General features: G+C 29.4%; 1 protein-coding gene across 1 annotated transcript; it reads left to right on the plus strand.

Annotated features, from left to right (window-relative positions):
- LOC113394788 (alpha-tocopherol transfer protein-like) lies at positions 1-20,219 on the plus strand. The gene is made up of 6 exons (XM_026632221.2): positions 1-257; positions 12,766-12,910; positions 16,703-16,797; positions 17,902-18,052; positions 18,604-18,797; positions 19,203-20,219. Exons 2-6 carry the CDS (start codon positions 12,772-12,774, stop codon positions 19,548-19,550), a joined length of 927 nt encoding a protein of 308 aa, XP_026488006.2. The 5' UTR covers positions 1-257; positions 12,766-12,771; the 3' UTR covers positions 19,551-20,219.
- The last annotated feature ends 563 nt before the right edge of the window (positions 20,220-20,782 follow it).

Here is a 20,782-nt window from a genome sequence, read left to right on the forward strand (position 1 = left end):
CCTGGAATTGAATACAATTTATTATATAAAACAATGCGTACCGATAGCAATATGTTAATGCATTGTTGATCTTATACGTGTTTCATACGGGCGTACATACATAATTGTTGATGTAGGTTCTGCATTGTGAACATTTTGTGTTTGTTGCGTGGGTCCGGTGGAAATAATATGGGAATGTAGGTACGTTAGCGACGCACTGCGCCGGAGTGCTTCGGAGAGTTCAGACGTGAAACGTGATCGACGCTAGTGTTCAATTCGTGAGTAGAGTTTTTTTTGTAAAACATTTTTACACCCTGCTTTTTTATACTGTGTTTCATTTGTATATATTTATATTGTGAGTTTCTTTCGATGTCTTATTTCATAAAATAATTATTTAATTTAATGCGTTAAAGCTTTTGAACTTTGAGAAACAATAAAGTTTTACAATGGGGTAAATGATTTTCTGGAGCTTTGCATATTTTATATACCTATATAAAACATTTATTTCAAAGGATACTTTATATTTATTGACAATATATTGAGTGGTATTCCATTGAATGTCAGAATACGTTTAAAAGATTCCTTTTTATTATTCAAAAATCATTGACGCTAGTTGTTAACGAGATCTTTATTTTTTATTTTTATAAAATATATCGGAAAATTAAATACTTTTTCATCGAACTTTGTTAATATTTTGTACTGGGCAGTTTTATCTAAGCATTGTCCATTATATATATATATATATGTATTATGCAGACTCGAGTTATATTATTAATTATATATATTATTAATTATTATTTGTCATATGAATATGTATCATTAGTGAAATCGTAATATTTCAATTTGATTCATAAGGGAAATTTAAGGCCAATTTTTATGTTATTTAATGTATTTTATGTTATTTAAAAGCGAGTATTTACTAACCAACTGACTGCCATAATTTTATTTAGTATTTTACATAATTCATTAGATTTACTTTTTATTTTTTTTAAATATGTTTTTGATATATATTAATAATGTAATAAATTATTACATGGTCAAAAAATCATACACTATTTGAAACGAAATTGATCGCTGTATGTATCTGGTTAAACTTGAAGTAAATTCTTTTACCGACCATTAAAAACAAAAGAATGTCTTATGCAGAGTATTGAAGGTAGGCTCAGCTGTTTTATTTTCGCCGACGGCCCTAACGACTATTTGAATAAGGGTTTCCACTTTCAACTGTTGAAAAACAGGACGTAAATTACAACATATTTCTTAAAAAAAAGACGATACAATGTGTAAATTGAAGTAATACAATGTTGAACACAGTATTGCGGTTTTGATATAAAACAATGATACCCGAATTTTTTATCAAAATATGATGGGCCGAATTACAAACTGCCTTAATTTTCAAATTATGTCCTATACAAACATGACAATTGATTATCCTAAGTTAAATATAAGGAAAGCCGCGGGCAGCATTTAATACTGTGTTTATTAGTCAACATATACAAACATACATTACCACGTGCAAATGTGTGCGTTCACCGGTCAACTGCGAGCGGCGTGTGACCTTGGCGCCGGTTATGCACGTGCGTATACATTTATACCGCCTCGTAGACGCAGACATTCGTCAAGACTCGCCAAGATTCAATAGTAAACTTAAAATATTATTAATATTATTCGAATTTGGATATTTCAATTTGGTATATAAATTGTTATCAGTTTTGAAGCTGGATGACTTCTTTTTTTTAAATTATATACAGCAAAAAATAAAACTAAAATTGAATTTGTGAAGCGGGCGGAACGGGCGGGGGTAGTGGTTAGATGATAGGAATAGTAGTTAGTGTTTATTGGTATTATATATACATTTTTTTTGAATGAATAGTGATTTTTAGGAGTTCTGTTATTTTGTACACATAGTTCTCTCCTGCAATACATAAGGTTGTTTGGTTGCTAATTCAAGATTTTAGCATGAAATTCAACTATCTGGTTGTAAGTTTTGTATCGTGCAATCATTAAATGAATTCATAAAAATATTCTCAGATATCAGTCGCAATTATTATAATTATAAATATCTCATTTGAACTATAAAATATTATTTATAATTATTAGCTTTACTACCATTTTGCTATATTGATTTAGAAGAATTTGAATCGTATGTAGTTCCAAATATAAAAAATTAAAAAAATAGGGATTCACAGTTGTTTAATGTTATACAGAGCCTAAAACATAAATTGCTATTTGTTTAACATAGACAAACAAGTCAGTAATATTGTTGTGTTGACATTATAATTATAATTAATTATATTTAAAATATATATCATTAAATAGTATACTATAAATCAATGTATATTTATTAGCAAAACAGTCAAATCCAACTTTAAACATTTCGTATCATTCCTTGTGCTTATAAAACCAGCGAATTTGACTTTTGACTGCGCCCGTACTTGTTACTTTTATCACGATGACAATTAGGGTTAGATTTATGTAACATCAATAATTTTGGGACACAAAGAAAATGTTCATGATGTCAAAAATCTTTGACGATTATAAATAGTTGTAGATTGTTCGCTTTTTTTGTCTTTCCTTTATAATGTGTGGGCGCTGTATAAGGAGACACAATGTCTTTATACCTTGGCAACTCTTTATTGTCACGAGATAATAAGTATTATTTATATGAACTGTTACTGCGTCTAATTTAATTATATTCAAGCATCGATAATAATCTTCTCATATTTATTTTTAAGAAACTATATTTTTTCGTTCTATTTCTATCTAGTAGCGATCAATTATAATTTTTTGCTTATATATTTTTTTAAACCGGTACATACTGGACACTGTTTATTATTTAAAAATGCACATATTACATTTATGTAATCATTTATACAAGACAATAAATTGAAATGTTATTAAAATAATATTTAATTTCATAAAAACTATCTTGCTGTGATCGAAACCAACACAACTATGATATGCATATGTATATGAACATTTTCCAATTTTTTTCTACCATTATTATAATAAAATATATAAAATAATGTAACTATTATTAAAATTTCCCGTTTGCACCGTTTAAATCATGTAAATACAATTATTGTATGATATATAATTTTGCTTCAATGAACCTTCACAACCTTACCTTATGATAAACATGGAAAGTATTAATGTTTAACTTTCGGAAGCGTTGATTCTTATATAGGAATGCTGGGAGCTTCATATTAAAAATAACCTTGTAAAATGACGATTCAAATTGTTGAATTTGAAACACATGCTTATTGTTGTTGTTGTGCAAAGAGCCTACGTGAATAGAGTATATTTTGAAATGGGTAGATACCACCCACTCTTTAAATTGTTTCTTATTGTTAAGGTTAATTAAAGCAAAATTATGTATTATACAAAAATTATATTTACATGATTTAAACGGTGCAAAGATATATTAATATTAATTACATGATTTTGTTTATTTTATACTAACGATATGTAGAAGCAAAAATATAAAATGTACTTATATATATGCCATAGTTGCATTCGTTTCGATCACAGCAAGATCATTTTTATGCAATTATATTCAAATATTACTTTTTATTATCATTTTAATTTAAGAAAAAAAAAACATAAGTAACTTTTGTTCCGGTTTGAAGGGTGAGTAAGCTAGTGTAACTACAGGCACGAGGGACATAACATCTCAGTTCCTAAGATAAGGGGAGCATTGGTTATCTAAAAATATTAAAAAATTCATACGGTGCCAATGTCTGCCGATGCTGCGGTGACCACTTACCGTCAGGTGGCTCATTTACCTGTCTATCTAAATAAAAAATTAAAAAGACTTAGTTCTACTTAATCATTAATATTGAAAGTAAAAGTAAATAGCAGATCAATATTACTTTGATAACTCGTTTTACAATTTTCATTATTGTAAATTCCTGGAGAAGGTTCCAGTTGTCGCTGTATGGTTTGTGATTTATAAACGTGAACTTTGAAAGTATTAAACGAAGATCTATTATCGCTGCGCAAAAATTGAACCATAACGATTTCTGTAAAATGTTTATCATTCACACTCTATTTACCCATCATACAAAAGTTTATTTTGATGCATTTTTTATAATCGTATTGTTGGTATTCAGTTTTTTTTTTATTTAATTGGCCAAGATTCATTCAATTTTGTGTACTTTTATAACCTTTTAAAAGATTTTTATTTATTTTGTTTTTTATCGCGTCAATAACACATGCCATTTAATATACCAGTGTCATTTTTTTTGAGCAAAGCGAGGAAACGGTAAATAAAAACTGTGTATTTACTGCTTGCAAAGTATTACGAAGCAAACCGATTTCTTCTCAGGAATATTCTATTTTATTAAAATAAAATATTTTATTTTATTTTCTAGTTGGCAATACATTTTTTTCTCTCACACAAACGCATGCACTCAATATAAGGAGAAACAAATATAAATCTTCATACCTTAGTATTGCTTTAGATAGCTTAAAAATAATTTAAAAAGGTTTCTTTAATGATGTATTTATCTTCCCCTTAAATGATAAATAGAGTAAGGTTCTTTATAAAATATAAGAAAAGCTAGACGCACTTTTAGTTTCCCGAATTTCGTGATTCAAGAAGGGATTATTTTTCCTCAGACTATGAAACCGGTTTAACATGTGCGCGGTCGTATCACCGAGCAGTTTTTATCACAACAAGGACCTCTTTTAATTATCTTTTAAAGGACATAATTTACTATTATTTTCAAGCGAATATTTTTTTTTTTTTTGTTTTTTAATGTAATTTATATTCATAAAATGCAAACCCACATTTTTTGGGAAGCATTAGTGTTCGAGTCCATCGATATTAAGGTTAAAATAACTAGAGCTAATGAATTAAATACATATTAATAATTAAACAAATTGTTGTTTTTTTTATCGTTTTATTTTTTTAATATTTGGTATATATTTATTATATACTATTGAATATTACTGTTTATCTTATTTTTTAATGAATTTATGCATAAAGTGCACTAGTATATCCTCAATATATAGAATGTTGTAGTTTTTTCAATTATTTAATTAATTCGTAAAGACATTTTTAATCTTGAAGTGTTTCTTTTTTCGGAATTAAAAAGGTCGTGTGACATAACAGTTTCACTTAAAACAATAGGTATATTTTTTTTTACTTACGATTTTATTGTGAGTAATGTTATTGTAATTTTTTTTAAGCGTATTTAATTTATACAGCAATATTTAAACTTTGCGACCTCAAAACAAATAAATATACCTACTGTTCTAATTTTAGGTGTATAACTATACCGGATGAGATTTCTTAAGTTTTTTGTTTAATATGAAAATGTTCTTTGTGTCACCATTCCCACGATTTATTTGAAATATGTTTATGAGTTTCAGTTTTTGCTACAAATATATAACTTGGTGTTTAATGATGAGATAAAAGTAAAAGTATTGACTTAAGACGTAACTAATAAGAATTAATTAAGACACGCTTTGACGTAAAAGTTACTCGACCCCGGGCATTCACGTTAAGGAAAAGTAATTGAATATAATTCAGATGATTAAGATATTGTGGAAAATTACTGATACTAAAGTTATGCCTTCCGCCATATCGTTACAGGTATATTCAGGGTAATTTCATTTCCAAACAGTTTGTTTCTCTCAATTTCAGTATCAAAGAGTTATTGTAATGCATTCTATATTTCTATAATAAAGGAATATAAATATCATTAAAGCTTTTCCAAATATAAAACAAATGTGAAATTCTAGGATAAATACCATAACTACCTACCCTTCCCAGCTATATTATATATCATATTCAACTTTTAGATTGAAGACCAAACATAGAAAAGAAAAATTATTGTTTTCCGGCTAGGAAAGTTGAAATTCTCGGCTTTTCTTTGTTATACATATGCATTTATTGTACATTCTTAGTAGTACCTTCCTCTTCAAGCACTCTGTTTATTGATGAAAACCGCATTAAAATTCGTTGCATAGTTTAAAAGATCTAATCCTACAGACGGCGCTATATAGAGTTATCACGGTCGAAATAGCCTTGTTCTTTTAACTTTATAACGTTTCATTTAATGAAAACAAACGCGTTTTTTTAATGCGAGCTAAATTACACTTAAGATAAATTACACCTTGAAATCCGAAATTTTTTATTAAACATTTCAATAATTATTATATAAAGCAAGTATCTATTTTTTTAGACTTCCATCAAAACAAATACTTAAAAAATTTAGTGAACTTATGTTAGTTGGCCTTGTCGTGAGCAAACAACTGGTTTTGTTATGCGTTTCTTCCATATTTGTACAAAGAACATGCTAGATGACAAGTGGCTACGTAAATCAATACTTCGATCAATAAAACCTTGATCGATCAATGTGACGTTTTTGATAATAGTCAACAAAGTCCTATAAATGGACCAGGAACCCTGACTTATTGTAAGAAGGGTATAATTAAACAAAAATGAAGGAGATGACATAAGCTATTAATTAATAGAATCGAACCATTTTATCTTGTCACATGTAATTATTTTTTTAAACTAAGACATAACAATCATTGAGATTTTATTAAAATCTAGCTGTACACTCGAGCATGGAATTAAGTTTGTGATTATAAGATAACAAACAGACATACTGAGATCTTATTATTACAGAGATAGCTTATGTTCATTCTGGATAAAGTACATTAAATGTTGAAAGAATTCTTAAAATATAGGGTCAGTAGTTTATCGATTACAAAATAATGACATATTACAAACAAATAAATCTTTCTTTTCCTAATATTAGTATCTTATTTAAAGTAACAAATCGTATTTATATTATTGTCAGCCCTTTAAACACATCTATAGCCTATTTGTACAGTATATTTGTGACGCTGCCGTAAGTACTATTCCAATGGAAGTGGGAAAATAGATAAACAAACCTTAGATTTACGTATTTCATGCAATTTGCTAATAACTCAGTATATTGTGCGCTACTAAGATTTTATGATTAATATATATTTATTTATAGCACAACACTATTTCACTTAACTACATATTTCCACGTTAATTTTACTTCCAAAATTCCGATAACAGTTTCGTTGGCGTTTTGAACGTCGAAGTTTCACAAACTCATAGTGAATATCATAGATTAATCAAGCTCTCGAACCATGATATCGCGGTGATTTGCTGTCAAATGTTTTTTATTTGGCTTTTTTCTCTTATGGTTGGAATAAAGTATACAAAGACGGAGGTTGCGTCATTTTGTTTATGTAGTATGATCAACCAACTTCGGTCATTCTCAAGGTGAAATACAACACATTGATAGAGTTCACGTTCGAACACTTATGATCGTGACTACTTTTACTGCTAATCGAGTTTATATTCGCACTAAAATACCTTCAACTAACATCATTGACTATACTCGTGAGACCTTCTAGGTTTATACGAATTATTGACTATTTATAACTAATTTTGTATCATTTTAATCCAGATCTCAAAACATTCTAGTTCAACAAAATCACTAATAGACTAATAATAATCAACGAAAACTTTTTTCCTATGAAGTAAGTTTATAAGAATAAAATGATAAAATTATTTTAATTTTACTTTTCATAGTTCCTCCTTAGAAATTCCTTGAAAACGATTATTATTATACATACATATTATATAACTCTACTTCAAATCTTTTACAAGCACTTTTGACTCGTCATTTTAGAGGGTTAATTTTAATTTTAAGCTACCACCGGTTCGGAGACCTCCATGAACCGGCAATATATCCAGAAATTTGTGACGCTACCGTATTTCAATTTTCCCATTTCATAAAGAAAATATACCAAACGAGCAGTATCTGATATACGTTTAATTTATTAATAAAAAAAGACATGAGTATCCTGCATTGGAATATATAATTACAAAACAGAAAAATATAATACGTAATGAAATTCTCATACTTGTAAAACTAGAGCCATTTAGCACAGAAAAACATAATATAAAAAGGGATAATATGTTCGTCTTAGCTCCAATGGGACTAAATAAATAGAAGTTCGTATTTCTTTCAAAATTAGGTAGTTGCGGTTGATCCTTGTTGCCTCGACAGGGACATCAGGCGGGAGTGCTATTACTGAGACTTAAGAAAGGTCTCTGGGTCTCAGAATACGCACGTCCTAACGGTTCTTAGTGAGAGGTTGCTTAGGACGTTATAACCTTTATGGTTTGCCGCAGTCGGATTTCTTTCTCTGATTCTGTCGGATTATCGTACTATTGGATTATGAAATAGAGGAAATAGACACTGCACTTGTTTTTACGCAAACATAGAAAAATAATAAATATAACGTATACTCAAATTTCTTTATTCAATAAAGAAGCATTACACTTACTTCTTGATTGTCAACCTATAAAGCTATAAACTACTATAAACTGTGCTACGTCATATTCTATCTACTTTACACAAAATCCGTGAGAAAGATATAATTATGACTATCAGTAATAATGCAATAATACTTTAATCTTTTCTGAAATCATTTCATAAATTAAATCTATATCTTCTATAATATGTACAATACGCAATGTGGGAAATCGTTTGTGGCCCCATTTTCTGGTTTCGTTTGTTCCTTTATTACAGACGTTGAACAAAGGCTTCTTTTTCATCCCCGCACATTGTTCAAACGCGAAAAATGAACGCGCTCCATTCCCGGAACGTACTGTATGTATATATATAATGTATGCCACTAGAACGTAGGAGGAACAAAATGGTGACACTATAGAGGATGTTAATAGAAAATAGATAATGGAACAAGCCGTTCCATTTTCTATTAAATAACTTTTAAAAGCTTTATAAAAAGGAACTAGAATTATCACAATATCGTAAATGAATACGTTAATTTTTTATATATATATATTCAGTATAGTTCTTCATCTTCACTAAAATTATTACTTAATTTACTTCATCTCCTTTATTAGAACATTTTTGAATTGTCATTTCATATCCAAACGTGTCCTTCAAGGCAGAGTGCTTTTACGCCGAGCGTCGTTCGAACTTATTTGAAAAGTTGCTCACGTCTCTCTTATTTAATATGTTTACAAACAGTCAAGCATATTGAAAATACAGGGTTTTTGGTAGATCGAAAACAAGAGAACGATTACACTTAATTGAAGGAAAGTATGTTGGTTAAAAAGGAACATTAAAATGATTATACTATCTTAAAATCGGTCAAAGTTCAACTTGTAATAAAAACTACCAGGTCGTAACAAATGTCAATGAAAAAAAAAAGGTTAATTTTAATTGTAACGAAGCTTATACGTGTAATGTTACACAAAAATCATTCTTTTCCATTTACTGGTGGTAATTTTTTAAATAAATTCAGTCTCGTATAAATGAGGCAAAAAGGTTCAAGGTTTGAGGAAGTTTCCGTTTTGCATCGACTGCACTAATAAGAGTATGCTTAATTGAGGTTAAAAGAATACATATCCAAAATAATTAAGTTTTAAGTATTTATTGCTCATTTTTTTATATGTTTCAAGATATTATAAATATAGTAAAATGTAGTTATAATAATCATTCTTATCTCTCTTAGAGCGCGTATAAGAATCACTGCAATCCTTAATTAAACAAATTTGACTAGAATTGGACACTATACTCCAAAATAATAGATTAATAATTAACTTAATGATTATTATTGTTTTTCATTTCTTTCGTCTCTGTCTTCTTTTAGATCTTTCCAGAATTAATCTAAGGTTCAATAAGAAAGCTGGGGTCGTCTAATACACAATGTGACTGGTCCACGCTTTCGACTTGTTCCCACAAACCGGTGGTGACTGCTTTATTAACTCTTAGCACTTTCTCTGTAATATACCTACCCTACCCTACCGCATCCGCCCTATCGATTAATAGCATCGATTATACCTACCCAACTAAACGTACAACAGCAATATTTTGTAGTATGAAGGAAAGTTGTCTGTATCTAAGGTGAGGTGTCGTACTTTAAATACAGGTTTTTACACTATTACTCCAAGGTCGAAGTGTTTCAATTGTATTTACATATTTTATATATTTATCAGTTTTTCAATTATGCCTAAAAATAATTTAAAACATTCGGATGCAATATTTTTTACAAAATTTTTAATTGAACAATTTCGTAATTTTATTATATTTCAATTTAAATTTATTCATTTTAAAATGTATTTCCATTTTAATATTTTAATAAGATAAGGTAAAACTACTTTTAATATTAAAAAATATTATACTGTTTTTTATAAGGTTAATAAAATAACTGAGAATCGGCCAAATAATTCTCAGGGCGACGTTATTTTTTTAGTACATCATAATTTGTAATATTTGTCAATATTAAAGTTTAACTACACGAAGTCGAGTCGTGTAGCTAGTTAATAGAATATATAAGAATTTTCCAACGCGATAAACATCAAATAAGATGCGGTAAATCAACTGTTGGTTTCTAAACTCACTGTTAAAATAATTCAGGCTTATCTTAAATGGCTTGAATACACAGTTCTTAGGTAATAGGAAGTCACTATGCATTATACAAGTATTGTGCATCTTCATTTACATTACACTTTTGTTCCGTCGTTTCCCCTTCAGGTTCTAGTCAACAGTAATGGAAACCGTTAAACATATTATGCAAGAACATTGACTTCGTAGAAACAATATTTTTTTGTACCTAATACCCAAAATATATGTTCGTTAATTAAATATATATATATAATATTAATGCCATTCTATGTTCGTCACGGTAGCATGCGAAAACGATCCCGTGACGCCCGCCGAAGAAGAGAAGAGGGTGACGCTGGGTTTTTAGTGGTTATTCTGGAATACTAGGGCGCACTAAGCGTCTTGGGTCCCATATATATGTATAGATATAGTTCATGAGGGAAAAAGCGTAACGCGTCTTACCAGCGAGAAGAAAAACGTGCCATCTTAGGTATACGATCGCCGAGCAAAAATATCATTATACCCTCTAAAGTATTGTTTTGTAACATTGATGATAAAATAAAGGTGCTGTACTTATAACTGATCGAGGGCTTCTTTATTGTGCTAATTATAAACATAACCAAAAATCACATGTAATCAAATAAATTCCATAAGACAATCTTAACACTATTTAGATATAATATTTTCAATGATCCATACTGCTGACGAATATATTTTTTAAATAGTTTTATAACAAATTTACTTAGCGGTTCGGTGACTACTTACATTTAAATGACTCAAATGATTTAATTAGCATCTCGCCACTACTTTGCGTGGGTACAATTGATTTGATTTGATCATTCAAGCGGCGTTTACATACTGTTGAACTATAACTCAGCGAATTTACATAAATATTTTTTCTATCATAGAAAAATATTATCAATAGATTATGCGCACAGCTGTTTGTATTTCCATGAAATACTTTTCTATATAACGGGGACCCGGCAAGATTGTTTGGTTCGGAGTTTCGAGGAGCAGAGGAGGAGTTCTTCGTCATACATATTCACGAAATAATACAACGAATCTATAGCTGGATTATCATATATTGATTTTTTACACTATTTCATAGGCGGCAACACCATCTGTCATATCCTTCTTGATAGTAACATTCCTTGTTTTTTTTAACATGACAAACAGCGATTGACCTCACTAACCATCCAGAATCAAATCTTAAAACGAAGTGATTACAATTGAAAGTATTTAATTATCTGACGCTGCGACATATATTTATAGTTGACCAAAAATAACGTAAGTTACCTGTATCTATGATAAATATAAATATATAAATAAATACATATTGAACAACATCACATACATTACTCTGATCCCAATGTAAGTAGCTAAAGCACTTGTGTTATGTAAAATCAGAAGTAACGACGGTACCACAAACACATAGAAAACTAGTGAAATTTTTATACATCGACTCGGCCGGGAATCGAACCCGGGACCTCGGAGTGGCGGGCGTACCCATGAAAACCGGTGTACACACTACTCGACCATGGAGGTCGTCAAGTAACTTTAAAATAATGAAATATGATAACTGCTTCAAAAAACGATATATTATGATATGCAATCGAATAAAAAAAATGTAATACCTTATCAAGGTTTCGATTATTATTAAAATGATAATACAATTGTTTTTGCTTACTGTAAATTAGACATGCCAATGTAAGACATGGGTTTCGAGTATATGTTGTATAATTTAAATGAATATGGAAAATGTTGATATGGCAGAAAATAAAGAGGTACGTAAACAGATAGTTTGTAGGTAAAGGTAACATTGGATCGATTATTTAGGACGGTAGCAGTTTTCCATAGCTGGAAGTTTAATGTTATTAATGAGGTACGTTACAGACCAGTTCATAGCACATTCATGCACAGTGACATTGAAATATAAATATGTTAAAATTTCTATACTATATATTGAATTTAAATGTGTAGTTCAATTTTTATTTTATTAAAATAAAAATTGATTTGACCTCTCGTGACCCTTAATATGAACCTGAGTTAACGATCCATAATATTAGTTAGCCTTGTGGGTTGCAACAACAATATAACCTTATAGCTTTAAACATATAATGTGGTAATTATTATACGTAGTTATAAAATTTTTATTACTGAATGTAGTAACATTATTTGGTTCCTTTAACCATCCTAGGTATTTAGTTCTGACAGTTATTCTGTAAAAAAAATGTAATCTGTTCAAGTAAAAGATTTCATTGAACATTTTTTATCATTACTGTCTACCTATGTACGTACATTCAGTGTTGAAGGAAACAGGTGTATAACAATATTAGAAAAACATTCATAAATAACGTATTTTATTTTCCAGAGCACAATGCCAACTCCAGACTACAATGTGGATTTGGACCTCGGGGAGCCCCCACCGGAATTGCAGGAGTACGCTCGTCTACAGTGTGGCGAAGACCCTAACTCGCGACTACAAAACATTTACGAACTTAGAGAAATGATATATGGTTAGTATTATATAAGTTTGCAAAAATTAATGTCTTATTTTTAAAAATTAATTTAATTTATTACTGGAATATATTGTGTCCAGAAACAAATGTTAAAATAACATAACGGCGAGATTTGTCTCACATAATATATTAGTATGGGGTTAAAATATATTTATTATTTTACAAGAAGAGGTGACTATTATATGTAATTTTATATTCTTCTAGCTCGATATGTTTTTAAAAATCATAATAATATTGTGTTGATAGATTCATTAATTACTTTTTAAACACCAACGCCAATGTTTTCGACTCCGCAAAGCCAATAAATCCTTCCTGGAGCGAAATATTCGTTTCAATAACGAAATTGCGCAGATATATTTTTGTCGTACAATTTGACGTCATCATATCACATAAGTGTTCATCGATATCATTTAATAACAAATATTTAACATTTAAACAAACAATATACTTCAAATCTTTTACGTAATAAGACTCAGGAAATACAAATATTTGTAGGCTATGGGCAATTATTTAACGTTTGAGTCTTCAAGTTAACATATTAATGGGTTGGAAGACTATATTCATCATCTTCTAAATATTCACATTAACCTTATAATTAAAAGGTAAAGCGTTCCATTTATTGAAGGCAAAATCTTGATATTTGACTGTTTGGAGACTAGTTCAATTATGTATTTTTGGTGAAACATAAAAACGTTGATAAAATCTGTGTATATTTACCAACCCGTAATAGCGCAGTGTGATGGAGTAAGGTCCAATCTGTCTCCTCAAAAAAAGGATAGGAGGTCTTAATGTAGAAGTGGGAAATTTATAACCTTTTAATTTTTGTTTAATGTTTTCTAAAAAGATCTACTGAATAAGTGTAAACTATGACATCTACTCTTATTGGTTAGGACAATTTTAATTGTATAATTAAAAATCTAATAAAAAAACTTGATTAGGAATTTATAATAAGTGATTTCTATAGTACTTGTATATTTTCAATTCTATAGTCACCGAATATGACACGGAACTATTTTTGTTTCGTAAGAAAGGAAGACTTATAGAAGATAATTTAAAGTTAAGTAAACTTTAAAATGACTACATTACAACGTCGTAGGAAACCTCAATTGCTACAATCAAATTAAAAGTCCTATGGTTTCGCTCTGAACCTAGATATTTTAATGCAAATTAATATGTAAATTATACATCAAAATACCAAGAACAATATTATCTTGCCATTATAAACGTATATAGTTCGTTATTACTAGAAAATGGCTATTTATTATTACGGCAAAATGTCATGAGAACATAAAATAAAATAGTATAGTATACAAAGTATCCTTTAGATAATTCTTTGTATATATAAAAATAATATAAGTTGTTATAATAATAAAAGTTACTATAAATACATGGGTTCCAATTTTTTTATAGGAACTATTGCAAGTTTTGATTCAACTTATAGGATTCTTCCAGAGACGAAAAGTGTAATTAGAATTCGAAAACATGGACAACGTCGGTTACAGTTTATACGTAAACCTATGTTAATATTAATATGTGTAAAATATCAATGCCAGTTTTTTGTTAAGGATACTTGACCAATAAAATAACATTCTTATGACGCAAATATGTGGTTGGTTTTCTCAATGCCATAACAATGTTTAAAATGACATTCACATATAAAACCACCTACAAAACTTGGCAAAAATATTTAAATAAATGTTAATTACAATATAGTGTTCCGTGCAATGACCACCGAATACTTAACTCGGCAATTGGTACCACATGCGGTACGCGCTAATAGGCGGACGGACTATCACAATTTACAGATCTATCACGACTTGAAATATTACAAACGTTAAAATGAACTAACTCTCTCATTAATATTTATTTATTGTTTTAAAATAATATAACACGTACATTTATTTTGACACTCAGTTTCGTCATTAAAGAATAAAACAAGTCTTCACCACAACAATCACTCTTACACTAGTAACTATTTTCCTGCAGATAGGATTCCTCAAAACAAATATGCTCAAATTTTAGAGGTTTAATAGTAGCCATGGAAGAATCCGCTATTCCATCTGTCAGCTCCATCAAGAGATCGCTTTACGGTACCGAAAAATTATTCTGCAAAAATACATGTTTTTTACTGCTAGGACTATAATTATTTATGGTTAAATTATATGATTTATTATCGTACCGTTTATATGATATTAATAATATGTAAAGTTCATTCATCATATTAATATTGTACACATTTTCTTTAAATATTAAATAAATATGTTTGACTTTGATTATTGCCTAATATAGAGTAATTTATTTGATGTTTTTAATTTATAGATAGCATCGAAATATTGAATTTATTAAACATAAACTTTCTTGTGAATTTGGGTTTGTAATTATTGATTTTTAGTTCAGAATTTAATCTGATCAGAATCTATACAAAAGTTTTGTGTATTAATATAAGTCAGTAGAATATATTTACGTTATATTTCACCACCACCATACGTAAAGATACATTTACGATAACTATAAAGCATTTTTTATGTATTTGGAAACATTGTAATGGCCCATTGTGAATCAGGTGCTTTATTAGGCAACTCAAAGAATATGCATGTAGTTATTTTTAATAGAAAATGTTTGATCATGATTAAAACGTATTTCTTATCTTCGCACACGAGGTATTGTTTTGCTTTTGATACGAATCGCATATAATTGTTTCACCATATTTTATCAAAGTTGATAAAACATTTTCAAAAGAGAATAAGTTGATTTTAGGTATGGTATCATTTATAGATATACTATATATTCATAAATTCGTGTCAACTTCATTCATGGCCATCTAGAAACGAATGCTGTGTACCGGTCAAACGAATAAGGCTAAGTTTTATACTTGTTCTGTTCGAGACATTCGGAATGCATTAGAGATACAAATTACAAACGACTCAACAGAATATATTGGCGCCATTCAATCGCCATCATCAATCTCAGTATCGGTGTCAAGGGAAACAATTCGGCAACGAGTTGTAAGACAATAGTGAGGATTTTGTTCTAAGTAATAATTAGTAAGTACATGGATTAGAGTATTGCAGGTTAGAAAAGTTCAAAACCACAACTGAGTGAAGACACGTAAGTTAGGTCAAAATAAGCTTACCTCTTAACCTTTTACTGCGGAAATTAATGATGTATCTATTCTGGAATCTCTATCTTGATCTATGATATCTCTAAAAATATCTATACTAGTAATGCATTTCAACAGGAAATATTATACTCTTCAATATTTTATGGAAAGAATAAGTTATTGGTCGGATTTTATACTAATATAATTTCTTTGAGCCTTTAATGTGACGGATTTCTTCCTGTTAGTTGTTTAACGACGGATATTGTCAGAAGACAAATATAAATTTGTGTATTATGCTTAGAAAATAAATGTAACTTTATATTTAATCTTACAAAGCTTGGAGTAAATTCAAAACATTGTTTACTTAAAAAAAACTTAAAGACATTAAAACACTTAAATGCATATTCTCCGGTGATCTATTATCACTCATAGTACTATCTGATAATTTATGCAAACTTACATTTTGATTTTAATACATATTAGATTCTTTTGTTAAGAACTACACTAGTATATTGCTTTTTTTCAATGAATGTATTTTTTAATTTTATTTACGTATAATTTAATTTAACATTCTGTTCATAAAACTACTACGATAATAATACCAACTAAAGTATATTATATACAGTTCTATTATTAAAATGCATGGTAATTGTTCATCTGCTCAGTTATAAGCATTTATACAATTTCAGAGCGAGGCGAATGCACTCCGCATCGTATGGACGATGAATTCTTGTTAAGATTTCTACGAGCCCGCAACTTTATCCCACAAAGAGCGCATCGACTGGTAAGATATATTTAAAGTAATAAAAAAGATATAGACCAAAACAGACCAAAACAGATACTTTTGATTGATATATATATATATTTCTAAACCAGAATTCTGGTGAACAAGGAGCTTTGAGTAAATACTTTAGATTTCGATGATAGAATGTAATGAAACGGAAAAACAAAACTGCAAACATTCACTGATATTTTTAATTTTATACAGTAATTGTTTATATGTATAAGATTTTAACATCCGTGATTTTTGTGTTTTATTTTCGTTGTTAATTAACTCAATTACTTACCAATTTAAAAGTTACATTCTTCACCTTGAGATTAAAATGTATTGTTTACAAAACTTAAATTAAAGTATTAAATAAATTGTGAATGTAAAATTCATTATTAAAATAAAATAAAACAAAACAATTAAGATAAAAACTTAAGTCGAAAAGCTGGGCATGCTTGCACAAGCCTTCGTGTGCCTTATTTTACGATTTAAAACACATTTAAATTATTAGTCATATATGTATATGGCAGAATTTCATTCCACCCGCGTTACCTTTTTTTTTTTGTAATATATTTTTTGGTAAAGATTTATTTTCAATAAATATGTGTTTATTAGTAGTATTCATATAAAAAGTTAACATTTGAAGAGAACAGCATATTTTTTACCATTTCAGTTATTGAATACGCACGTGACTTAATTTCATTGATTTATAACTTTAACATTAATGTATCAATAAAACATTATTTATAAAACAGAGTTGTTATTAACGATTATTTATGAAAAAAATAATTATTTTACCTAAAGTATTGTTTTTAAACAAAGCTATTTCTATAAGTATAAAATTTACATTATTTATTTATTCTAGATAGAATGTCGCATTACAAAAATAGGTACTACAACAAACGGGTTAGCTTTATTATCTTGGTGTGTGTGACAGATACGTCTGACATTCTGCAAAAATCACTCTCTCGACGCGTATCTTAATATACTTTGACTGTCTATATAGACAAATAAGTAATCAAAGGAATAAAACTTCATTCAAATCATTCATGAACGAAATTTGTACTAGAAATTTCCTTACTTAATATAGTAATTATTATATCATTCCTTTTTTTTTAGATGGTGAATTATTACCAGTTTAAAGAGGACTATCCGGAGTTATTTGAAAATGTTTACCCCTTAGATCTTAGAAGGATAGGAGATGCAAATGTCATAGCTGTGCCTCCCTACCGTGACCAAACTGGACGAAGGTTACTTCTCTATAGAATTGGTAATTACAACTACGATGTACATAATTTGCTTACACCAGCTAGTAGAAATAAGAGAACGAAACCATTTTTTTTTATTATGGCATTTAGCTCGAATGATAAATATGCAACATTACTGTAAGGGGTCACTATCGCTGATATAAATCGGTACTGTAAAATTATAAGGTATTCGTTCCACCGCCAATGGGCCAACACAATAGGATTAATACTGACGGTCATATTGTTTGTAATTACACTAGTTCATGGCTGACTCATATTTAAATGGTCAAGCATACTTTTTATAACCTACGATATATATATATTTTTTATAAAATGTTGACTTCCAATAAAAACACATTTTATTAGAACAATATTAAGTGATTGATGTTATGTTAAGATGTTATTCTCTGACAAAATATTATGTAAAAAAATCTGTATAATTCTCATAATTTGTGATGTATCACAAGAATATATTTATAAGCCCCTGAATTTAATAACTACTGGTACAAAGTACCATGAAACTGAAAATAATATTGTCACGTTTGTTTGTTAAAAGTTCATTTTATTTCTTAAGGTTGTTGGGATTCTAAAACGGTTGCAGTTGACGATATTTTTAAAGCCACAATATTTGCGCTTGAACTTGGTATGCTAGAGCAACGCACTCAGATACTAGGAGGGGTGGCGTTGTTCGACTTGGAGGACTTGAGCACACAACATGCCTGGCAAATCACTCCTACAGTAGCGAGCAAAATCGTCAAACTTCTAGTGGTATGTTATACTATTTTACTTTTCCTTTTTTTAATACGTTCTTGATATACGATAGGTAACAAGACCATAACATGATATATGCTAAAGTGGTTTTTAGTTTGCGTGTAAGTAACGCAGGTTTCAAGTACAAATCACATGGAATATAACAGAATTTCTAACATTAAAATTGTTTGCGTGGGCGCTAGACATGTACATATGGATATGGTCAACGTACGCAAATTCGTTCGTCTTACAATTGGAGGACGTCAGCCTTTCCTTTGTAGCGGAGATTTTTCTACAATACAATAAAGCGCAATAGCCTCACCTTAAACAATTATGATTAGGGCTTCGTCCTTTGTTTCCCCGTACATAATTTTTTACATTTCTAAGTCTTCGCCAAAATGTTTATTTGATTTTATTTTTCAGTCAAGCTTTCCTGCAACGACTCACGCCATACATGTGATCAATCACTCGTGGATATTCGACACGATGTACAATATATTTAAGCCGCTGTTAACATCCGAGATGCGTTCCAGGATCTATTTCCATGGTTATGACGTCACTTCTCTTCATAAACATATTCTTCCTAATTACTTGCCAGAAAGATATGGAGGCATCTGGCCCGATTACCCGTACACGATTTGGCTTGAATCGTTAAAGAAAAATTATGATGTCGCTAAAGAAGTTTTAGCATGTGGATATAAGTTTCGGGAGGACGAAATTTGTCCCGAAGTAGTAAGACGGCTCAAACAGGAAGGCATAAAGTTATCTTAAATCTGGGACAAAGTACGTGACTGCCATCATTTTACGCAGTTTCGCTTCAATGTAAAAACAATATATAATAAAATTATTTTTATGTTTCGACCTGTTTTGGCTTTGTTATTTAAATAAGATTTATAAGGTATTATTATTTTAACTTTTACTCTTTAAAATATTGTTTTTGTTCTTATTTTATTGATATTAACGAAGACGCCAATTTCAAAAGTCAATCAATAAGTACCTAATAATTTACCGTCGTATGACTTCACCAATAAATTCACTTCATTCAATAAATCGATTTATTGAATTTATAAAATAAGAAACAAACTAAATTGTAGTCCTTAGATAATATAAATATTTTATTTTAAATTAATTTCCATAAAAATATTTTGTAAGATTATAATATTTTAAGATTCGTCAAAAACCTGTGATACATTGTATGCATCGTTGGGATCAGCTTGCATTTTAAGTTAACAAGTAAATGAAAAACAAAACTAATGTTTATCCATATGACTCATCGTCCTTTATATCGATCACAATATAAGCTTGTCCTCGTGTGTGCAGTCATTTGTTTATAATTTAGATTAATTTATAAGCAATAGTTAAAATTAAGAGATAAGATGAATCTGGAAACGCATTATTATTGTAACAACTCTACTCGATAAATAAAACTTAAGTATTAAATTTATGGTTATCTATCTATTTATTTATTTCACCTTCGGTACAAAATAAAATGTAATTCCAAATGATTGGCCTAATATAAGAAATGATATATACGATGGTACTTTTAAATTGCCCCCAAAATTCATTCTAAGTGCAATATAAAAAATATAATATTACCTATAAATATCAATACATTTCATGTGTATTGTCAATCAGGCAGAACTCAGTGGCACACAGTAGTTTGTGTGTTCTCAGTGAGACAGATGTCAGTAGTAATAAAGTTATGTGTTTTCAACCAAACAGAAGTCGACATGGACTATAAAAACTTGGCACATCTTAAGTTGCGGCTTAACCGATGAAATGCGCGCTAACACCGATCAATCATTATTTTTAATCACAATTTGCTTTCCCTTATCCCATTAGGTGCAGTACATAAGCTGGAAGGAAAGGGTTTGGCTTCTATTTTCTACGGCCTGCTGCTGCTGCGGACGTTTGGTGTTATAGGAATATAATATGACCAAACGTTCCCACAACTAAAATGTTAAATGAAGCTATTTCGAGCTCTATTGACTTGACCAGCAAGC

The sequence above is a fragment of the Vanessa tameamea genome, chromosome 4, assembly GCF_037043105.1.
Source record: "Vanessa tameamea isolate UH-Manoa-2023 chromosome 4, ilVanTame1 primary haplotype, whole genome shotgun sequence".
Taxonomy (NCBI): Eukaryota; Metazoa; Arthropoda; class Insecta; order Lepidoptera; family Nymphalidae; genus Vanessa; species Vanessa tameamea.

Excerpts from the sequence above, each read along its gene's own strand:
- LOC113394788 (XM_026632221.2), top strand. The coding sequence starts at position 12,772 with ATGCCAACTCCAGACTACAATGTGGATTTGGACCTCGGGGAGCCCCCA. Across the intron at positions 12,911-16,702 it reads ACTTAGAGAAATGATATATG|AGCGAGGCGAATGCACTCCG; the intron begins GTTAGTATTATA and ends ATACAATTTCAG. Across the intron at positions 16,798-17,901 it reads CACAAAGAGCGCATCGACTG|ATGGTGAATTATTACCAGTT; the intron begins GTAAGATATATT and ends CTTTTTTTTTAG.